We start from the raw sequence: 15,691 nt of genomic DNA on the forward strand, positions 1-15,691 counted from the left end.
TGAGTCTGTTTTCACCTCAAGTACCGTAACACCGAGTTGATTTTCCCAGAAGCATTAGGCTTCAGAGAGTACTTTCAAAAGTCTCCATTTTCAGGGGTTAAAAAAGCAGCGGTAGCGTGGATGAAAGGCAAAAACAGAAATGTAGTAGTGTGGGTGTAGCCTATCAGTTCAGAAAGGTGACAGGGCCGTGCCACATCCCTAAGTCTAGGGGCTTATTCATCAATGAAGCATACCACCTTAAGAACCAGAACTATACATACCACCTTAAAAGGTTCTAATTTGAGAGTTGCAGACAAATCAGAAGTGCAGGAGAAGGTGACTCCGATGGAATTGCTGACTTTCTCTGATGCAGCCATAGAAAACCCCACAAGCAGCTCAGATATCTCTGTGGAGGCCTTGCCTGGAAATGCCAAACAGTGACGAATAGCCTTTGGATAACCAGGTGATCTCAGGAAGGGGTAGTGCGCACCTTAAGAAATGAGTCTTCACTGAGAATAGGTGGTGGGTTTTACATTGAAATTCAGCAAATCAGGGTATAACTTAAGCAGCTGGGAGAATGGAGAGGAGTATGAAGCTAGAAGATGAGCTCATGCAGAACAACACCAGCCGCGCACAGACAGGAAATATCAATCCTGTGATGGATGGCCGGAAGCTCAACCCTGCCGGGATGCCTCTGGAATAAAAGGATGGGGGAAGACAGTGACTTGCCAACACTGCTTCCCCCAAGACGATAGATGGCAGCTTCCCTGGACTGAAGCAGTGCCCCAGGTGCCCGTAGGGCACTATGGGACTAGGAGTTTGGCAGCACAGCCCTGCGGGGTACCGTAGCCCAGAAGTACTAATGGACTACGACAATGGAAACCCCAAAGTACTTCCAGGCCGATTGAAAACCTGAATTCTCCAGCTGACCCGGAAGTGCTAGTAAGTCACGTGGGAGGAAGAATAGAAACACTTCCGGGTCAAGGACTATATAAAGGATTGGTGGAGACCCAGCAGGTGAGCCAGAGTTGGGAGGGAGTGTGACAGAGCTGCTGGGAGGAGAGGAGGAAAAGAATTGTATTTATTGATTTATTGTGTATTGTGGTGGTGGTGCTTTGAAGGCACATTATATCAAGGATAAAAGAAATTAAAATGTTTCCTGGTGCTTTTACATGGTGTCTTGGATGTTTTGTCTATTGAGTTTGAGGAGCGACGACGCTCTCTAGTGTCACAATCCATACTGTCAATAGGAGGATCTCATGTATTCAGGACCAGATTCATAGCTTTATTCGGACCCTTACTGGAGTAACTGTTGTGGAATCCCCTTTGGCTCCAATTCTAGCTTTGAGACTTATTGGATAGGCCTCTACAGGCTTTGCACTCCTTGTCCTGTTCTTCATGGCAGATCCTCTCAAGTTCAGTTAGATTGGATGGGAAGTGTCTGTGAACTGCCATCTTTAGGTCTCTCTACACGTTTTCTGCGGTCTTAAGCAATCAGAGGCTTGTCCTTGAGCCATTCCAGTACGGTCTTGCTTCAGGTCATTGCTGTGTTTAAAAAGGTAAAGCGTCTCCCCAGTCTGAGATGTTGTGTACTCCGAAGCAGACTTTCTTCATGGACCTCTATGTATTTGGCTGTACTCCTTCATCCCTCATTTCTCACCAGCCTCCCAGTCCCTGCCACTGATAAGCACCCCCATATTATGATGCGGCCACCACCATTGTTCACGGTACAGATGGTATTATGCATTTATTGAACACTGCCTGGTCTTCACCAGACATTGTTCTTGAAGTGCTGCCCAAAGAGCTCACGTTTTGCCTCATTAGACCAGAGAATCTTTATTCCTTACATTCTCAAGAGTCCTTTTGAATGCCTTCATTCTCCTCAAGAATGGCTCCTCTTTATCCAATTTACTTTTAAATATTTGATTGATAGTGTGCTGCTGAGAATGGTCATCCTTCTGACTGGTTCCTCCATCTCAGAAGAGGACTTCTGAAGCTTAGATAGAGTGACTGTTAGGTTCTCGGTTACCTCCTTGACCAAAACCTTTCTTGCCCAGATACCCTGTTTTGGCCTGCAGAGCCAACTCTGGGAAGAGTCCTGGTGGCTCCAAGATTCTTCTGTTTCACAATTATTGAGGCCAGTCTGCTCCTGGGGACACTCAAAGTTTTAGAAATGGTTTGATCCCCTTGCCCTGATCTGTGCCTCACCACAATTTTGGTCATGGAGGTCTACAGAGTTCATGGCTTGGTTTTCTTTTTCTCCTGACATGCAGTGTGAATTGTGGGACCCTCTTTACACAGGGACACGTGTGCCTATTTAATTGTCATCCTGTCAGTTCAGTTTGCTATAGGTGGGCTCCAACCAAGTTCTAGAATACGCTGTGGAAGTTTGCTTTAAGCAAAACCAGACATTTTTTTTGTACCTTTAATAACACTATGGCCTCTGTCTAGCAGAGATACTTGGATTTAACAAAATGTTATGTCTCTGTTTTAGGAGGAAGAAATGCCCGAAGTAGAAATCGACATTGACGACCTTTTGGATGTAAGCAATGATGATGAGCGGGCAACCAAACTGCAGGTAGGAGAAGAAATAATCCACAAATGATAATTGGGGGGGATGCAGAATGATCTTATCTTTTGGTGAGATCACCAGAGTTGCTGGTTCTGAATCCTGTATTCAGATTTTGTGTTTTTACTTTGCTTGGAAATTCACATTGTAGCATTGCTAATGTTCCCGTATCCTGACCCTTCGAGTCTGCACTCTGCCCCCATGTCAGTTTGGGTTTTCTCTGGTATTCCAGTTTCCTCATCTGTCCCACTGACAGATGTTCAGTTCAGCACTCCATTTCTGAGTGTGTTGCGGACGGCCGGAGCCCTTACCCGGATGGGATGAAAAGAGTAAGGAAGGACTAGGGGAGAGAGTACTTTCAGGACCATTTCTGCCCTGGGCTGACAGAGAGCAGCCCCCTTGGTTTCCAGCAGGGGCCACTGGTCACGAGCATGGGAGCTCCAACCGCCAGGGGGCGCATGGGCCCTATTTGGCAGCACTTCCGCCACACCTGGAAGTGCTGCCGGAAGAAGCTTGTTGGGCACCCGGAAGGGGCCAGTCCCTGCCATTCAACAGCCAGAGTCAGGAGGAAGAGGACAAATCCTGAGGAGCAGGAGTGGCGGCAGAGTAGGGACTGGACTTTGTTGTGGTTTAGTGATTTGTGCACTGAACTGTAGAGATGAACAGTGAGCTGGGTGCTAAACCTGTCTCCTGCCTGTCTGTGTCGGGGTTAGGGCGGCTGTATGCACCCTGGGCCTTCAGTGTGTACACTGCATGTCCCATCTTGGGTTGGTTTCTGGTGTAACGAGACTCGTGCGTGTTGCTCCCTCTCTGAAGCAAGTTATTTCTTCAAACCTGAGCTGACATCTCATGTCGGCTGCTTCTGCTCACAATCTTATTCTTTCATTCTCCAGCCACAGCTTGTGGCCATAGGAGCCACTGGAGGCTCCTATAGATCTAGTATCTCTGGGTTGAGCAGCCGGCCATCTCTTACACTGTAAACATCGACAAAACTCACGTTTACGTTTATACATAGACCCTCTTTGCTAGGAGGACTATTAGACTCATTGACTTAACATTGAATCTCGGCATGTGCGTGAGTAGTGTAGAGTAAGAAACGTCTAGAATGGCATTGACATTGGGCGGGAGAGTGAAGCGAGTAATACGCGAGTATTTATTTTTTCTGTATTATTGCTGAATTGGACTCTAACTTATCGAATTTCGATTTTGATGCAAAGAGGTCTGGAGATTGAAAACAAAAGTCAAGCAACTGCATCAGCTGATCGGTTCCCCGCTGATCGTAGTGCTGAACACATTCATGTAGTGGGAGTGCCTACAGTACCATTCACAAGGGAGAACTACACAGACATACGGTAGATCTGTGGGAGGCAATCTGACACAAGACTTCATCGAACAACATGGTGTGCTAGTGGACGCTACGGATTAGCAGCCACTCCACTACTTCAAGGTGTATTTTTCCAGAAAGTGCCTTTCTGCTAATAAGTGATGAGACAAGCAGGTATGCAATACGTATGTGAATTTACATACTGTAGAGGCTCGTGGAACATTTGGTATTGTATGAGGAAGTCGGGAGTGGCAGAGAAGTATGTAATAGTTGTGCAGGATATGTACAAGGAAAGTGTGACCGTGGTGAGGTCTGCGGTAGGAGTGACGGATGCATTCAAGGTGGAGGTGGGATTACTTCAGGGATCGGCTCTGAGCCCTTTCTTATTTGTAATGGTAATGGACAGGTTGATAGACGAGATTAGACAGGAGTCCCCGTGGACTATGATGTCTGCGGATGACGTTGTGATCTGTAGTGAGAGTAGGGAGGAGGCTGAGGAGACACTGGGAAGGTGGAGATATGAGAGGAGAAGAGAGGAATGAAGGTCAGTAGGAACAAGACAGAATATGTGTGTAAATGAGAGGAAGGTCAGTGGAATGGTGAGGATGCAAGGAGTAGAGTTGGCGAAGGTGGAGGAGTTTCAATACTTGGGATCAACAGTACAGAGTAACAGGGATTGTGGAAGAGAAGTGAAGAAGAGAGTGCAGGCAGGGTGGAATGGGTGACGAAGAGTGTCAGGAGTGATTTGTGGCAGACGGGTATCCGCAAGAGTAAAAGGGAAGGTCTATAGGACGGTAGAGAAACCAGCTATGTTATGTGAGCTGGAGACAGTGCCACTGACCAGAAAGTAGGAGACAGAGCTGGAGGTGGCAGAGTTAAAGATGCCAAGATTTTCATTGAGTGTGACGAAGATGGATAGGATTAGAAATGAGGACATTAGAGGGTCAGCTCAGGTGGGACGGTTGGGAGACAAAGTCAGAGAGACGAAATTGCATTGGTTTGGATGTCTGTAGAGGAGTGATGCTGGGTATATTAGGTGAAGGGTGCTAAGGATAGAGCAGCCAGGCAAGAGGAGAAGAGGAAGGACTAAGAGAAGGTTTATGGATGTGGTGAGAGAGGACATGCAGGTGACGGGTGTAACAGAACAAGATGATGAGGACTGAAAGATATGGAAGAAGATGATCCACTGTGGTGACCCCTACCGGGAACAGCCGAAAGAAGAACAGGCTCATGGAACATAAAACAGAGTGACATTTGCCAAAAAATAAGTATTTATTGATTTATATGTGAAACCGTTTCTTTGTGTGCTTTTTAGAAAACTGAGTTTTCAGGAAAAATATTAGGCCCTGGAACAAAAGGAAAAAACAATTTGCCCTAAAAGAGTTAAGAAGTACAGTATCAGGATGAGATATGGGGAAACTGCTTAGCTATTAGCTAAACAAACAAGCTTGACTAGCTGAATGGTTTCCTCATTTTGTCTAATTTCTTAAGTTCTAGTTCTAATGTTGTGACTTGGGTCACTGGAGATGTCGCACGTCTTTACCAACTGTCCCTGGTGTGCACCGTAACTATCCCCGAGTCGGTAAGATTATATAAAGAAAGACGTGTGTTGGGACAGCGGCCTAACCCGTTTGTCCGTTTGTGGACCATGGGAGGTCAGCCTATCTTGGTGCAACTACACATACAGTATTAGCGGAGTCTGGATGGGGCAACAGTCCATCACTGGGCCCTCTAACTCACCCACCAGTACTCCTTCATGCAGTGCCAATAAAAGGTGTTCACCCACTTGGACATTTTCCCATTTTCACCTTCATTGAGTCACAGTGGACTTAATTTGGCTGGTGTGACGCTGATCCACAGAAAGTCTTTCATATCAATGTGTAAATGGGTCTCTGCAAAGTAGTCTAAGTTAATTACAAATATGAAGTATCCATCCCCTTCAAGATGGCTGCCTTGACAGCTTGAGCCTTGGGTCTCTCTCTGTCAGCTCTGTCTGCTTTCCTCCATTCTTCGTATCTTTTGCTAATCTGCTCCAGCTCTGTCGGGCATCCTGGAGATCGCGAGTGAGCAGCCTCTGCCATATCCGGCCTCAAGTTCTCCGATGGATTCAGATCTGGACTCGGACTCTGACACTCCAGAACATTCTCGTCGTTGTTTTGCAGCCATTCCTGTGTAATTGTGGCTTTAAGCTCTGTTGTGTTGTCCTGCTGGAAAACAAATCTTCTCCCAAGCTGCAGGTTTCTTGCAGATTCCATCCTTTTTTCCTCCAGAATATTTCCCCCTATTCTGCTGTATTCATTTTTCCCTCACAAGCCCTCCAGAGCCTGCTGCAGAGAAGCATCCCCACAGCCTGATGAAAGCCCACCACTCTGCTTCGTGGTGGAGACAGTGTGTTTTTGATAATGTGCAGTACAACATGGCATTTAGTCTGATGGCCAAACGGCTCAATTTTTGGTCTTGCGAAACCCCAAAACCTTCTTCCAGCCAACTTCAGAGTCTACCACGTGCCTGTCGACACAATGTCCTGTGTGTTCTTTCTTGTGACTGGTGAAGAACCTAGGCAGCCGTTATTGTCTACCTCATCAACCCCATCGACTTTGGAGTCCGCAGAGGTTTCTTGGTGGCCTCCTTCACCCATCATATTCTTGAAGGTGGACGACCTTCTCTAGCAGACTTTCAGCAGTTCCACACTATTTCCATTTCTTCATGTCTGATTTTAACTGGATATTCGGTGACTTGGATATTTTCTTCTCTCCATCCCTTGACTCTCTTGTGCTTTTCATGGAGTTGCTTGGAGTGTTCCCTGGTCTTCATTATGTAGGTCAGGCCACCATACTGACACGCCACGAGCTGGCCCTTCCACATTCAGGTGTATTTTGACTGCTGTGAACCGAGACCCCAGACAGGTGACCTCCATTGAACTAATACTGTGGCTTCACTGCTGAGGATTCATATGTACCCCGTTAAAAGGGGTGGATACATATGGGATGAATTTTGTTTTGTGTCTTATGTTGTAAATTAATTTTGACAACTTTAAGGAGAGGGTGGCACAGTAGTGCCATGACAGTGCTGCTACCTTGCAGTAAGGAGACTACAGGTCATGCCCTGTGTCCTCCCTGTCTGGAGTTTACATGTTCTCTCCATGTCTCGGCTTCCTCCAACTGTCCAAAGACGCGCAGGTTAGGTCAACTGGTGACGATGAATTGACTCTGGTGTGTGCGTGTTTGTGTTGTGATGGACTGGCACCCTGCCCAGGGTTTCTTCCAGCCTTACACCCTTGGCTACCTGGGACAGGTTTGCATTAAGCAGGTTAGAAAATGACATGACATGACACTTTGCAGAGATGTCTTTTCACTTTTACTGTTGATGAGTTTCAAAGAAGCCAAAGGAATTCCACTGGGATTTAATGTTGTACTGTATACAAATATAATAAGAAAACTTCCAAAGTGGGTGAATCATTTCTTCTAGGTGCTGCATGTGGATGGTGTGCCCTGCTGACCTACACAACTTTGGAACACGGGTGAGAAGAAAACATGAAAAACCACACCAACATGTGAACTCCACAATGATAGCATCCAAACTGGGATTTAAACATGTTGGCCCTGGAGCTGTGTGAATGGCTTATACAAAAATGGGAATTGGGTGAAGGTTTACTGAATTGTAGTTTTTAATGTGATCTCTCTCTTTTGTTTCTGTTTAGGAGTCGTTGGTAGACTGTTACAAACCTACAGAAGTAAGTAGTTTTGCTTGTTAGCATGCTGAGTGACTGCTGATTTGGCTAAGAATTCCTTTTACAGTTTGGCTTTCTTATTTAATAATTAGTGGACAGAAAGGGGCCTCATCACTATTTATTTATTTATTTACTAATTGAATATTGTGCCCACCAGGGGGTGCTTCAGAGCCATGAACAACGGACACAGCTCAACCAAATACATATTTAGGTACAATAAAATGTAATTTAATGTACAAAGTCTCCTTTATTGGGTTCAATAATTTCAGCCTGATAATAACACACAATTGGCCACGTTTCTCTCCTTCCTCCACCAGTGTCAACCTCTTCCTCCCGACTCTGACTCCCAGATGTAGAGGGTGTAACTTCTTTTATGCCAGACCCGGGAGTATTTCTGGTGCCATAGCACTGCACTCTGGAAGCATTTCCGAGGAAGGTGGAAGCCCCCCAAAGTAGAGGTAGTGTTACCCTGGTGGAATCCAAAATCCAAAACAGGGCCGCCTATCAGGACTACAGCTCCCAGTATGCCCTACGAGTTTACAGATGGGAATTACACCAGAGAGATGCTGCCACCCTGTGTATAGGGGTAATATATGGCCTTAAGAAGCAGTTTCACTAAGCTCTTCCATTGTGGCATCCCAGATGGGAAAGGTCCCGACAACCACCCTGGCTGGGACTTTTGCCCTTCTACATCTTTCCATTGTGGAATCCCATCCAAGCAAGGAATTTCCATCCACCTTCATTGGCATTCCATATATATATGGTGTGTGTATATAAACATATATACAGTTCCTATATAAGTGTGTGTATGTATGCTTGTATATATCTATATATTTTTTGTGTGTATACTGTATAATATGTATATATGTGTGTATGTATATGTACATACAGAGCATATAACAGTATTAAGCCTTGTATTACTGATGTGATTCCACAGCAATACATTTGGCGTAGTAGGCAGGATTTGTACTGTGCATGGGAGGAGTGTGGTTGTTGCAGTGCTGTGCAGTAGCTGCTTGGCCGAGACCAGGAGTTCTCCTGTTTGCTAGTGTTATAAGGAGACCACTTCTGAAACAGACATTGTGCGTTTGCAGCAGACCACTGCGAGTTTGGGAGTCCATAGCAGTACAGGCCAGGAGATGGACTGATGCCCTCTAGTGTGGGGTCCTGCTTTGTGCCTGCAAGAGTCACTCCTGTAAAGTTTAATGTCAAACCTGCATAAGCATTTATTTGATTGCAATGGTGTAAACTTTTATATAACTACATAGATAATCGAAGATTTGTTTTACTTTCTATAAGCTAACATGCTAATGGTGCCCTCCTGATATTCCACTTAAATTCTGATGTAACAACAGAATGTTCTCAGTCAGTTAGATAGGAACCTGAACCGTTAGTTTTGTTTGTTTGCTTGTAAATGGGAAGCCACCACAGGAACACTACCGCTTACTTTGGTGGGCTTCCACCTTGCTAGGAAATGCATCCAACGAGCAGTTCTGTGCCACCGGTAGTACTCCTGGTTATGGCATAAAAGAAAAAAGTGATCTATACATCAGGGAGGCACAGAGTTTTCTGACTGTACATATTGTTGTATGTACTGATGTATGTCATGACAGCATAGTAACTTAAAGAAATACTCCATCCAAAAATAATGTATTAATAATTTTTCTGTTACTTACCTTATGTAGTTTGTAGAGATTGAGTCATGTAATTAAATAGCTGCAGTCAATTTCTGGCATATTCCAATATCTAATGTCCATCCATCCATTATCCAACCCGCTATATCCTAACTACACAGGGGGTCTGCTGGAGCCAATCCCAGCCAGCACAGGGCGCAAGGCAGAAACAAAACCCCGGGCATAGCGCCAGCCCACTACAGGGCTATCTGTAATGTTGTTTTTTACATTATGTGCTCTACTTTGTAATTATCTGTGGTCCGCATTGGTGACTTTAGACATGTACAATGTACAAGCACCTGCCGAAGGTAACGCCGAGTTACCGTCACCTCACGTTAACCAGTTTGGGTAGGAAATGCAATCATATTTGCTGGAAGATCACCTACCAATTAAAGATATTTATACAAAAGAGTATTTTCCCCCCCACATTAAAGAATTATTCATGCATGAGCCAGGCAGTCTTATTGGACAGGCATTGAGTCCACCACAACACAACTACAGTTTTGGACACTTCGTGTCTCGTGACCGGCAAATGACATTGCAATTTGGTGACAGAATTCCCCTGTCAAGCAATAAGAGTAGGATTAGCGCCGGCGTTCCTCATGAGGAGGTGCTTGGCGTAGTCGGCCTGAATCACACGTGCCAAGTTTAATTACTGTGGGCGACTTGGGCATGGGAAGGCCTAACCAAGGGGTCAAATTTCAACTTTCATTCTCTTTCTGTGCTTTGATAGATTTGGATGAATACTTTGTGAGGGTGTGATTTTTATTTATTTATTTATTTATTTATTTATTTATATATATATATATATATATATATATATATATATATATATATTTTTTGGCAAATTTCCAAGACACATACTAGACATTTTTTCCCACAAGTAGTACTCTGCATAGTGCCAACACCAGTAACTTACTTACGTTCCCGACCCTTATACCATTGCTTTCAGTTCATTGATTTTTTTAATTTATTTTATTTTTTTTTTTTGTATGTGGCCTCCATATTTTATATTGTACCACATCTGTATTTTTTTTTCCCCTCATGGGACACCCTGAGCAAAGAGATCCGCTGACTGGCATATGCCTCAGATGTCCGATTAACTGAAGCGAGAAAGATCAGCTGAACTAATTCACTTCAGTGAGCAAACTCTCGCCGGATTGCAAATTTCTCCGCCACAGCCACAGATGGTGTTGGACGCCGACTGGGCCACATGAATAAAATGATTTAATTTGACTTTCATTCATGCAAGTTTGTTAAGGTGAAGAGGCATCACACATGACTGTCCATCTATGCATTTTTTTTTTCTTTTTTAATTCTCTAATTTAAAATTCAGGTGTCGCGAGGGAGCTTTGAACACAAGTCAAGAACCAACCCAGGAAAAGACGCCTCTCCATTGCAGTAGGGGCGGACATTTTGATTCACTTCACTGGTTTGATTCTTTCCATCTGCCCATTTTAAGTGAATCGATTCTTTTGATTCGTTTGGTTCAGAGTCCGACATACTGTATATGAGAAATCTTTACCCTCTGATTGCATCACAAATGTTTACCTTGAATTATTTGTACAGTATTTTGATATAAAGTGTGGAGGTGGTAACTTAGGACCAGAGCAACCAAAGAAAATTTGGGGTGCCCCCCTCCATTTACTGCATTGATCCAAAAAAATAATGGGGATCCCACTCTGGGTAGTTCATCGTGTGGTGCGTGCGGGAAAGCACCGTAGTCCACGTCTGCTTCCACCCTCCTCTCCTCCTCCTCCCGCTATGCAAAATTGCTTTTGGTGGAAGTCATTTTGACATTTAATTTTATCGTAAGATGTGAAAGTACAGTACGGGTGAGTGTGGGTGCGCCGAGCATGTTTTATCTTGCCGCCAGAGGCGTGAAGTATTCAGCTGCAGCTTCTGATAGATCCACACACCTCAGACCCTGTGAAGTCCGCAAGGAGAAGCTTATTACAGAAGCACAAGCATCCATTCTGGAATGAAAAACTTTTGCCTGTTTATATCAAAGCTGTCCTCACAAAAACTTTCAGTCACCATTACAACATGACACAATTCTCGACACAAAAATCTTCCTTTATCAGTTTTTTGACCTTTTTATTTTTGAATTTCCCTGTGGGATTAAAAACATTTTCTCTAATCTAATTGAAACTAATCTTATAAAGTTAGTTTCTTATTACAGATCATAAAACCGCAAATATTTTAATTTACCTTTTAAAGTAGGCATTGTAAGTGTTACTTTTAAACACAAAGTGTGTAGCTTTTGAATTGTGTGACCTGCATGGCACCATATAGTCATGTTTAAATAAATATTTAGTTCTGAGGCTTGATAATGTCTGAGATTTCTAAAGAGTGGGCGGGTTTTAAAGAGGGGCGTCGGCTTACGGGCCTCAGAGTGGCTCAGATCCCTGAATGAGCCAGAGGCTTCTGAGTGTCTCGTCTGCAGCTGGAGTCTATTGAGAGGCGTCAGCCCCCCAGCAACCCTCTATTATAATAAGCGGGTATGGACAATGAATGAATGAATGAATGAATGAATGAATTTTGTTGCTGATTTCAACTTTTTTGTTTTTCCTTCTTCTAGGAATTTGTTAAAGAACTCTTGTCAAGGATAAGAGGAATGAGAAAACTCAGTGCCCCTCAAAAGAAACCTTTATAATGTCATCGCCTCTCCCCTAATGGAAATCCTGTCTTTGGATAGGGGGACAAAAATAACAAAGACGATTCAATAAATCCTCAACAAATTTTTTTTTGTAACCGTTTTCGGAGGAACTATTTCTATACAGAAAACGTCTGAAGCTTGTCTTTTTAGCTTTTAATAATTTTGTCACCATTTAAGCCGCGACATCCAACTAACTGTGATCAATGAATTTATTTATTTTTTGGACGCTCTGAATCCAGCGCGCCAGACTGTGACTACGGACTCGAGATTTCGTGCGTCTCATTGTTCCTATTGCTCTCGTTACCCATCTCGAAGTTTGTAGAGTTGTTTGCTTTTAACGTGTCCTATTTTTACATTTTTTTTTAATGTCTGCCGATTCAGTGATCGAACTTTATTACACAAACAAATATTGAAAATCGTTTTATTTTGTTCACGTCCACGTTCATCTGGCTGAGTTAACTTTTTAATAGCGACCGCACAAGCTTACCAGTTCTACGTCTGGAGAAAGACGCGTTACCTTTTTCAAGTGTCTTTCTGGCTTTGTTTGTTTTTTTTTTTTTTTTTTTTATTAAAAAAAAATGGTAACGATGAGCCCAAAAATGTGCCAAGCAGCTTGGTGTACAATCAAGAAGCTACGCTCCGCCGCTTTTGGTTTCTTGAATTTTTTTTTTTTTTTTTATTATTGTGTTCTCGTCCCATCAAAGCCTTATTAGAAAATGAAGATGACTCGTCAACACAGGAGGAGAATATGGAGCCCTGCAGTCCACCAGGAGATCTGGGATTTATATTTCATGGTTCATCATCGGTCAAAGTGTATTTTCTCAGCTGCCCCTGGAGTTCTGAATCACCGTTGTGCTGGTTAAGCTTTGGAGAAAATCCCACAGGAGTCCCGTGTTTTGCCTTTTTCAGTAGGAACCCGATTTACATGAAATTTGCATGTTATGACCCTACTTTTTATAGGTAAATCGATCAACTCTAAAGGAAATGTTTCCAAATGTTTTGTTGCGTCTAAAGACCAGTTTTTTGTATTGTATGGATTTTTTTTAACGTACTGTATTTTGCTGAAAATAAAGAGTTGGAGAACTTCTTTCTGTTTTGTTGTTTGAATGCCAGGCGGCACAGTGGCACAGTGGGTAGCGCTGCTGCCTCACAGTTAGGAGACCCGGGTTCGCTTCCCCTGCGTGGAGTTTGTATGTTCTCCCCGTGTCTGCATGGGTTTCCTCCAGGTACTCTGGTTTTCTCCCACAGTCCAAAGACATGCAGGTTAGGTGTGTAGTTGTGTGTGTGCCCTGCGGTGTGCTGGCGCCCTGCCCAGGGTTTGTTTCCTGCCTTGCACCCTGTGTTGGCTGGGATTGGCTCCTGCAGACCCCTGGATGTAGTGGGTTGGATAATGGATGGATGTTTGAACGCCACCGAGCGTGCTGCGTGATCTTAACGTTTTCATCTTTTGGATGAGAAGAACATTTCAGCACACGAAAAAGGAATTCCCCAGCCACACGTGATGGATTTTGATTTATGTTACTTTATCCCATCTATATGGCCAAGAAAATAAAAATGTAATCTTGTGGTTTTTGAGGAGAAAGGACGTGAAGTTTCTAAAAGCACGGGAGCCACTGGTGACCAATGATGGACAACAGTCAACAAGACTAAAGATGTCTGTGAAAGTAAGCGTGTTAGGAGACGCAATCAAGTTTAACTCTTTCAGGGCTGATGTTGACTTTTGTCGAAATTCGGTGGGTAAAGGATGGTAATCGGCTGTAAACTGTGGCATAACTTGCAGGAAAGTTACAAAGCTTTGGTGATTTGACCTTGATTCCCTGCACGTGCGTGAGTAGTGAAGAGCAAACAGCCTCTGAAATGGCATCAACATCTGGCAAGACTAAAGCAAATGTGCAGAACAAAATACTCCATGGACGCTTTACGTATTATCGCTGAATCGGACTCTGAGTTTGATGCAAGTGATCTGAAAACGAAAGTGAGGTACCAGCATCAGCCTATTGGTCCCCAGCTGATCGTGGTGCTGAACATGTTCATGCAGCTGATATGCTTATAGCAGCGTTTGCCTAGGAGGACCACAAATTATGATGACAAGAAGTACAAACCATATTGCGTCACGCTGTGACTGCCACTGTCGCCCACCTGCTGTGCAAAGACAGAGAGGTAGCCGGCCCACCCTGCATTCCTGCAGGCCATCGGGCCGCCCTGCGTAGCCATTGCTGCCAGAGAGGCCGAACAGGCACCAACAGCAGCCACAGCACATAGCAACAGACGTTTTATGTTGATTTCTGTGCGAAACCAGTACAATTGTATGCTTTTCAGTAAACTGAGTTTTTTTGGAAAAAATTATTCAGTCCTCAAAGAGTTAAGGAAATTTTCGTAGAAGTAGTTGGACAATCGATGATTGTAAACCCAAATCAGAAAACTCCCAAAACAACAACCAGAAATCAAAGTCAAAAATGAAACCAATAATCTTTATCCCTAAATGCCAGTGTGTGTTTGAGAGGGTCTTTCCTTCAAAGCGGTGGATCTTCAACTTTCTTAAACCTAATTTTAAGCCGAGATTCCCCACCGACTCTTTGGAGAATTGCTAGCCAACAGTCAACCTTGGAGAACAATGACCAGTAATCACCTGTGGGAGTCGGGTGGCTCGCCCTCTGCCCCCGTCCCCTGGGAACTGGGGATCGCAAACACAGGTCGTAGCCGGGGGGTCTCTTGATGCTCCTCAAACCATACATGACCATTGCGGGGTCCCTGATGCTCCACAAGCCATACATGACCATTGGGTACCACTGTGAATCACGACTTGGCACGACCCAAATTCAGACAACACGTGACCCAAAATGGATCAAGACCCTTCGATTAAAGGAATACGCCCACCCAACAATGATGTTTATGTAGTTCATAGTGATGGCTGACAACTCCTTTTTAATCTCATGTTTTCACTGAGAATATTAATAGTTTATGATCCAATGGGTCCCAACGATGACCAACGCTGTACAGTGACAAACAAAATTAAAGACATCCATGACAGAATCTCGCGTTACTCGCGTCACATAATCCACACGTAAAGTCATTTGATTTGATGTACTTTTTAATAATCCAGTCATCTGCTAACAATATGCAAACTGTGTGTATTGGTTGATTAAAATATTGTTAAATATCCCCAGAAAATGAAAGTAATAATTCTTTACATTTATAGAACGCTTTTCTCATTACTAAAAGTACTTTTCATAGTGAGTGGGGAGCCACTTTGACCACCACTAATGTGTAGCATCCACCTGGATGATGTGACGGCGGCCATTTTGGTGGCAGTATGCTCACCACACATTATCTATTAGGTGGTAAAGTGGTGAGAGAGAGACAGACAGTCAGAGAAAGGGGATGATTAGGGGGTCAGAATGACAAGGCCATGGTGGGCACAGAGAGCCAGGACATTGGGATACACCCTACACTTTATGAAGGATGTCCAGGGAACTTTAATGACCAAAGAGAGTCAGGACCTCGGTTTGACGTCTCATCTGAAGGATGGCACCATTTTTACATTACTCTGCACTGGGGTCCACATTCAGACTATGGGGTAATCGCCCACAGCTGTCCTCACCAAACTACTCTTCGGGCAGCCAACCAAGCTTTTCCTAGATGGTCTCTTATCCAAGTACTGGTTGGGGGCTTGAAGAAGATTAGCTTCAGGAGGACGATCTCTTCTGAAGAGAATGTGGTGTGGCTGCTGGTAGATGTCCCTTAAACAGGATAGCCC

General features: G+C 44.0%; 1 protein-coding gene across 1 annotated transcript in view; it reads left to right on the forward strand.

Annotated features, from left to right (window-relative positions):
* Positions 1 to 13,021, forward strand: part of ppp1r14c (protein phosphatase 1, regulatory (inhibitor) subunit 14C) — a 52,983-nt gene extending 39,962 nt beyond the window's left edge. Inside the window, exons 2-4 of the mRNA XM_039738692.1 lie at positions 2,474 to 2,557; positions 7,573 to 7,605; positions 11,857 to 13,021. Coding sequence (XP_039594626.1) covers positions 2,474 to 2,557; positions 7,573 to 7,605; positions 11,857 to 11,931 — 192 coding nt within the window. The 3' untranslated portion in view covers positions 11,932 to 13,021. The remainder of the gene's footprint in view (positions 1 to 2,473; positions 2,558 to 7,572; positions 7,606 to 11,856) is intronic.
* The last annotated feature ends 2,670 nt before the right edge of the window (positions 13,022 to 15,691 follow it).

This window comes from Polypterus senegalus, chromosome 16 (genome assembly GCF_016835505.1).
Source record: "Polypterus senegalus isolate Bchr_013 chromosome 16, ASM1683550v1, whole genome shotgun sequence".
Taxonomy (NCBI): domain Eukaryota; kingdom Metazoa; phylum Chordata; class Cladistia; order Polypteriformes; family Polypteridae; genus Polypterus; species Polypterus senegalus.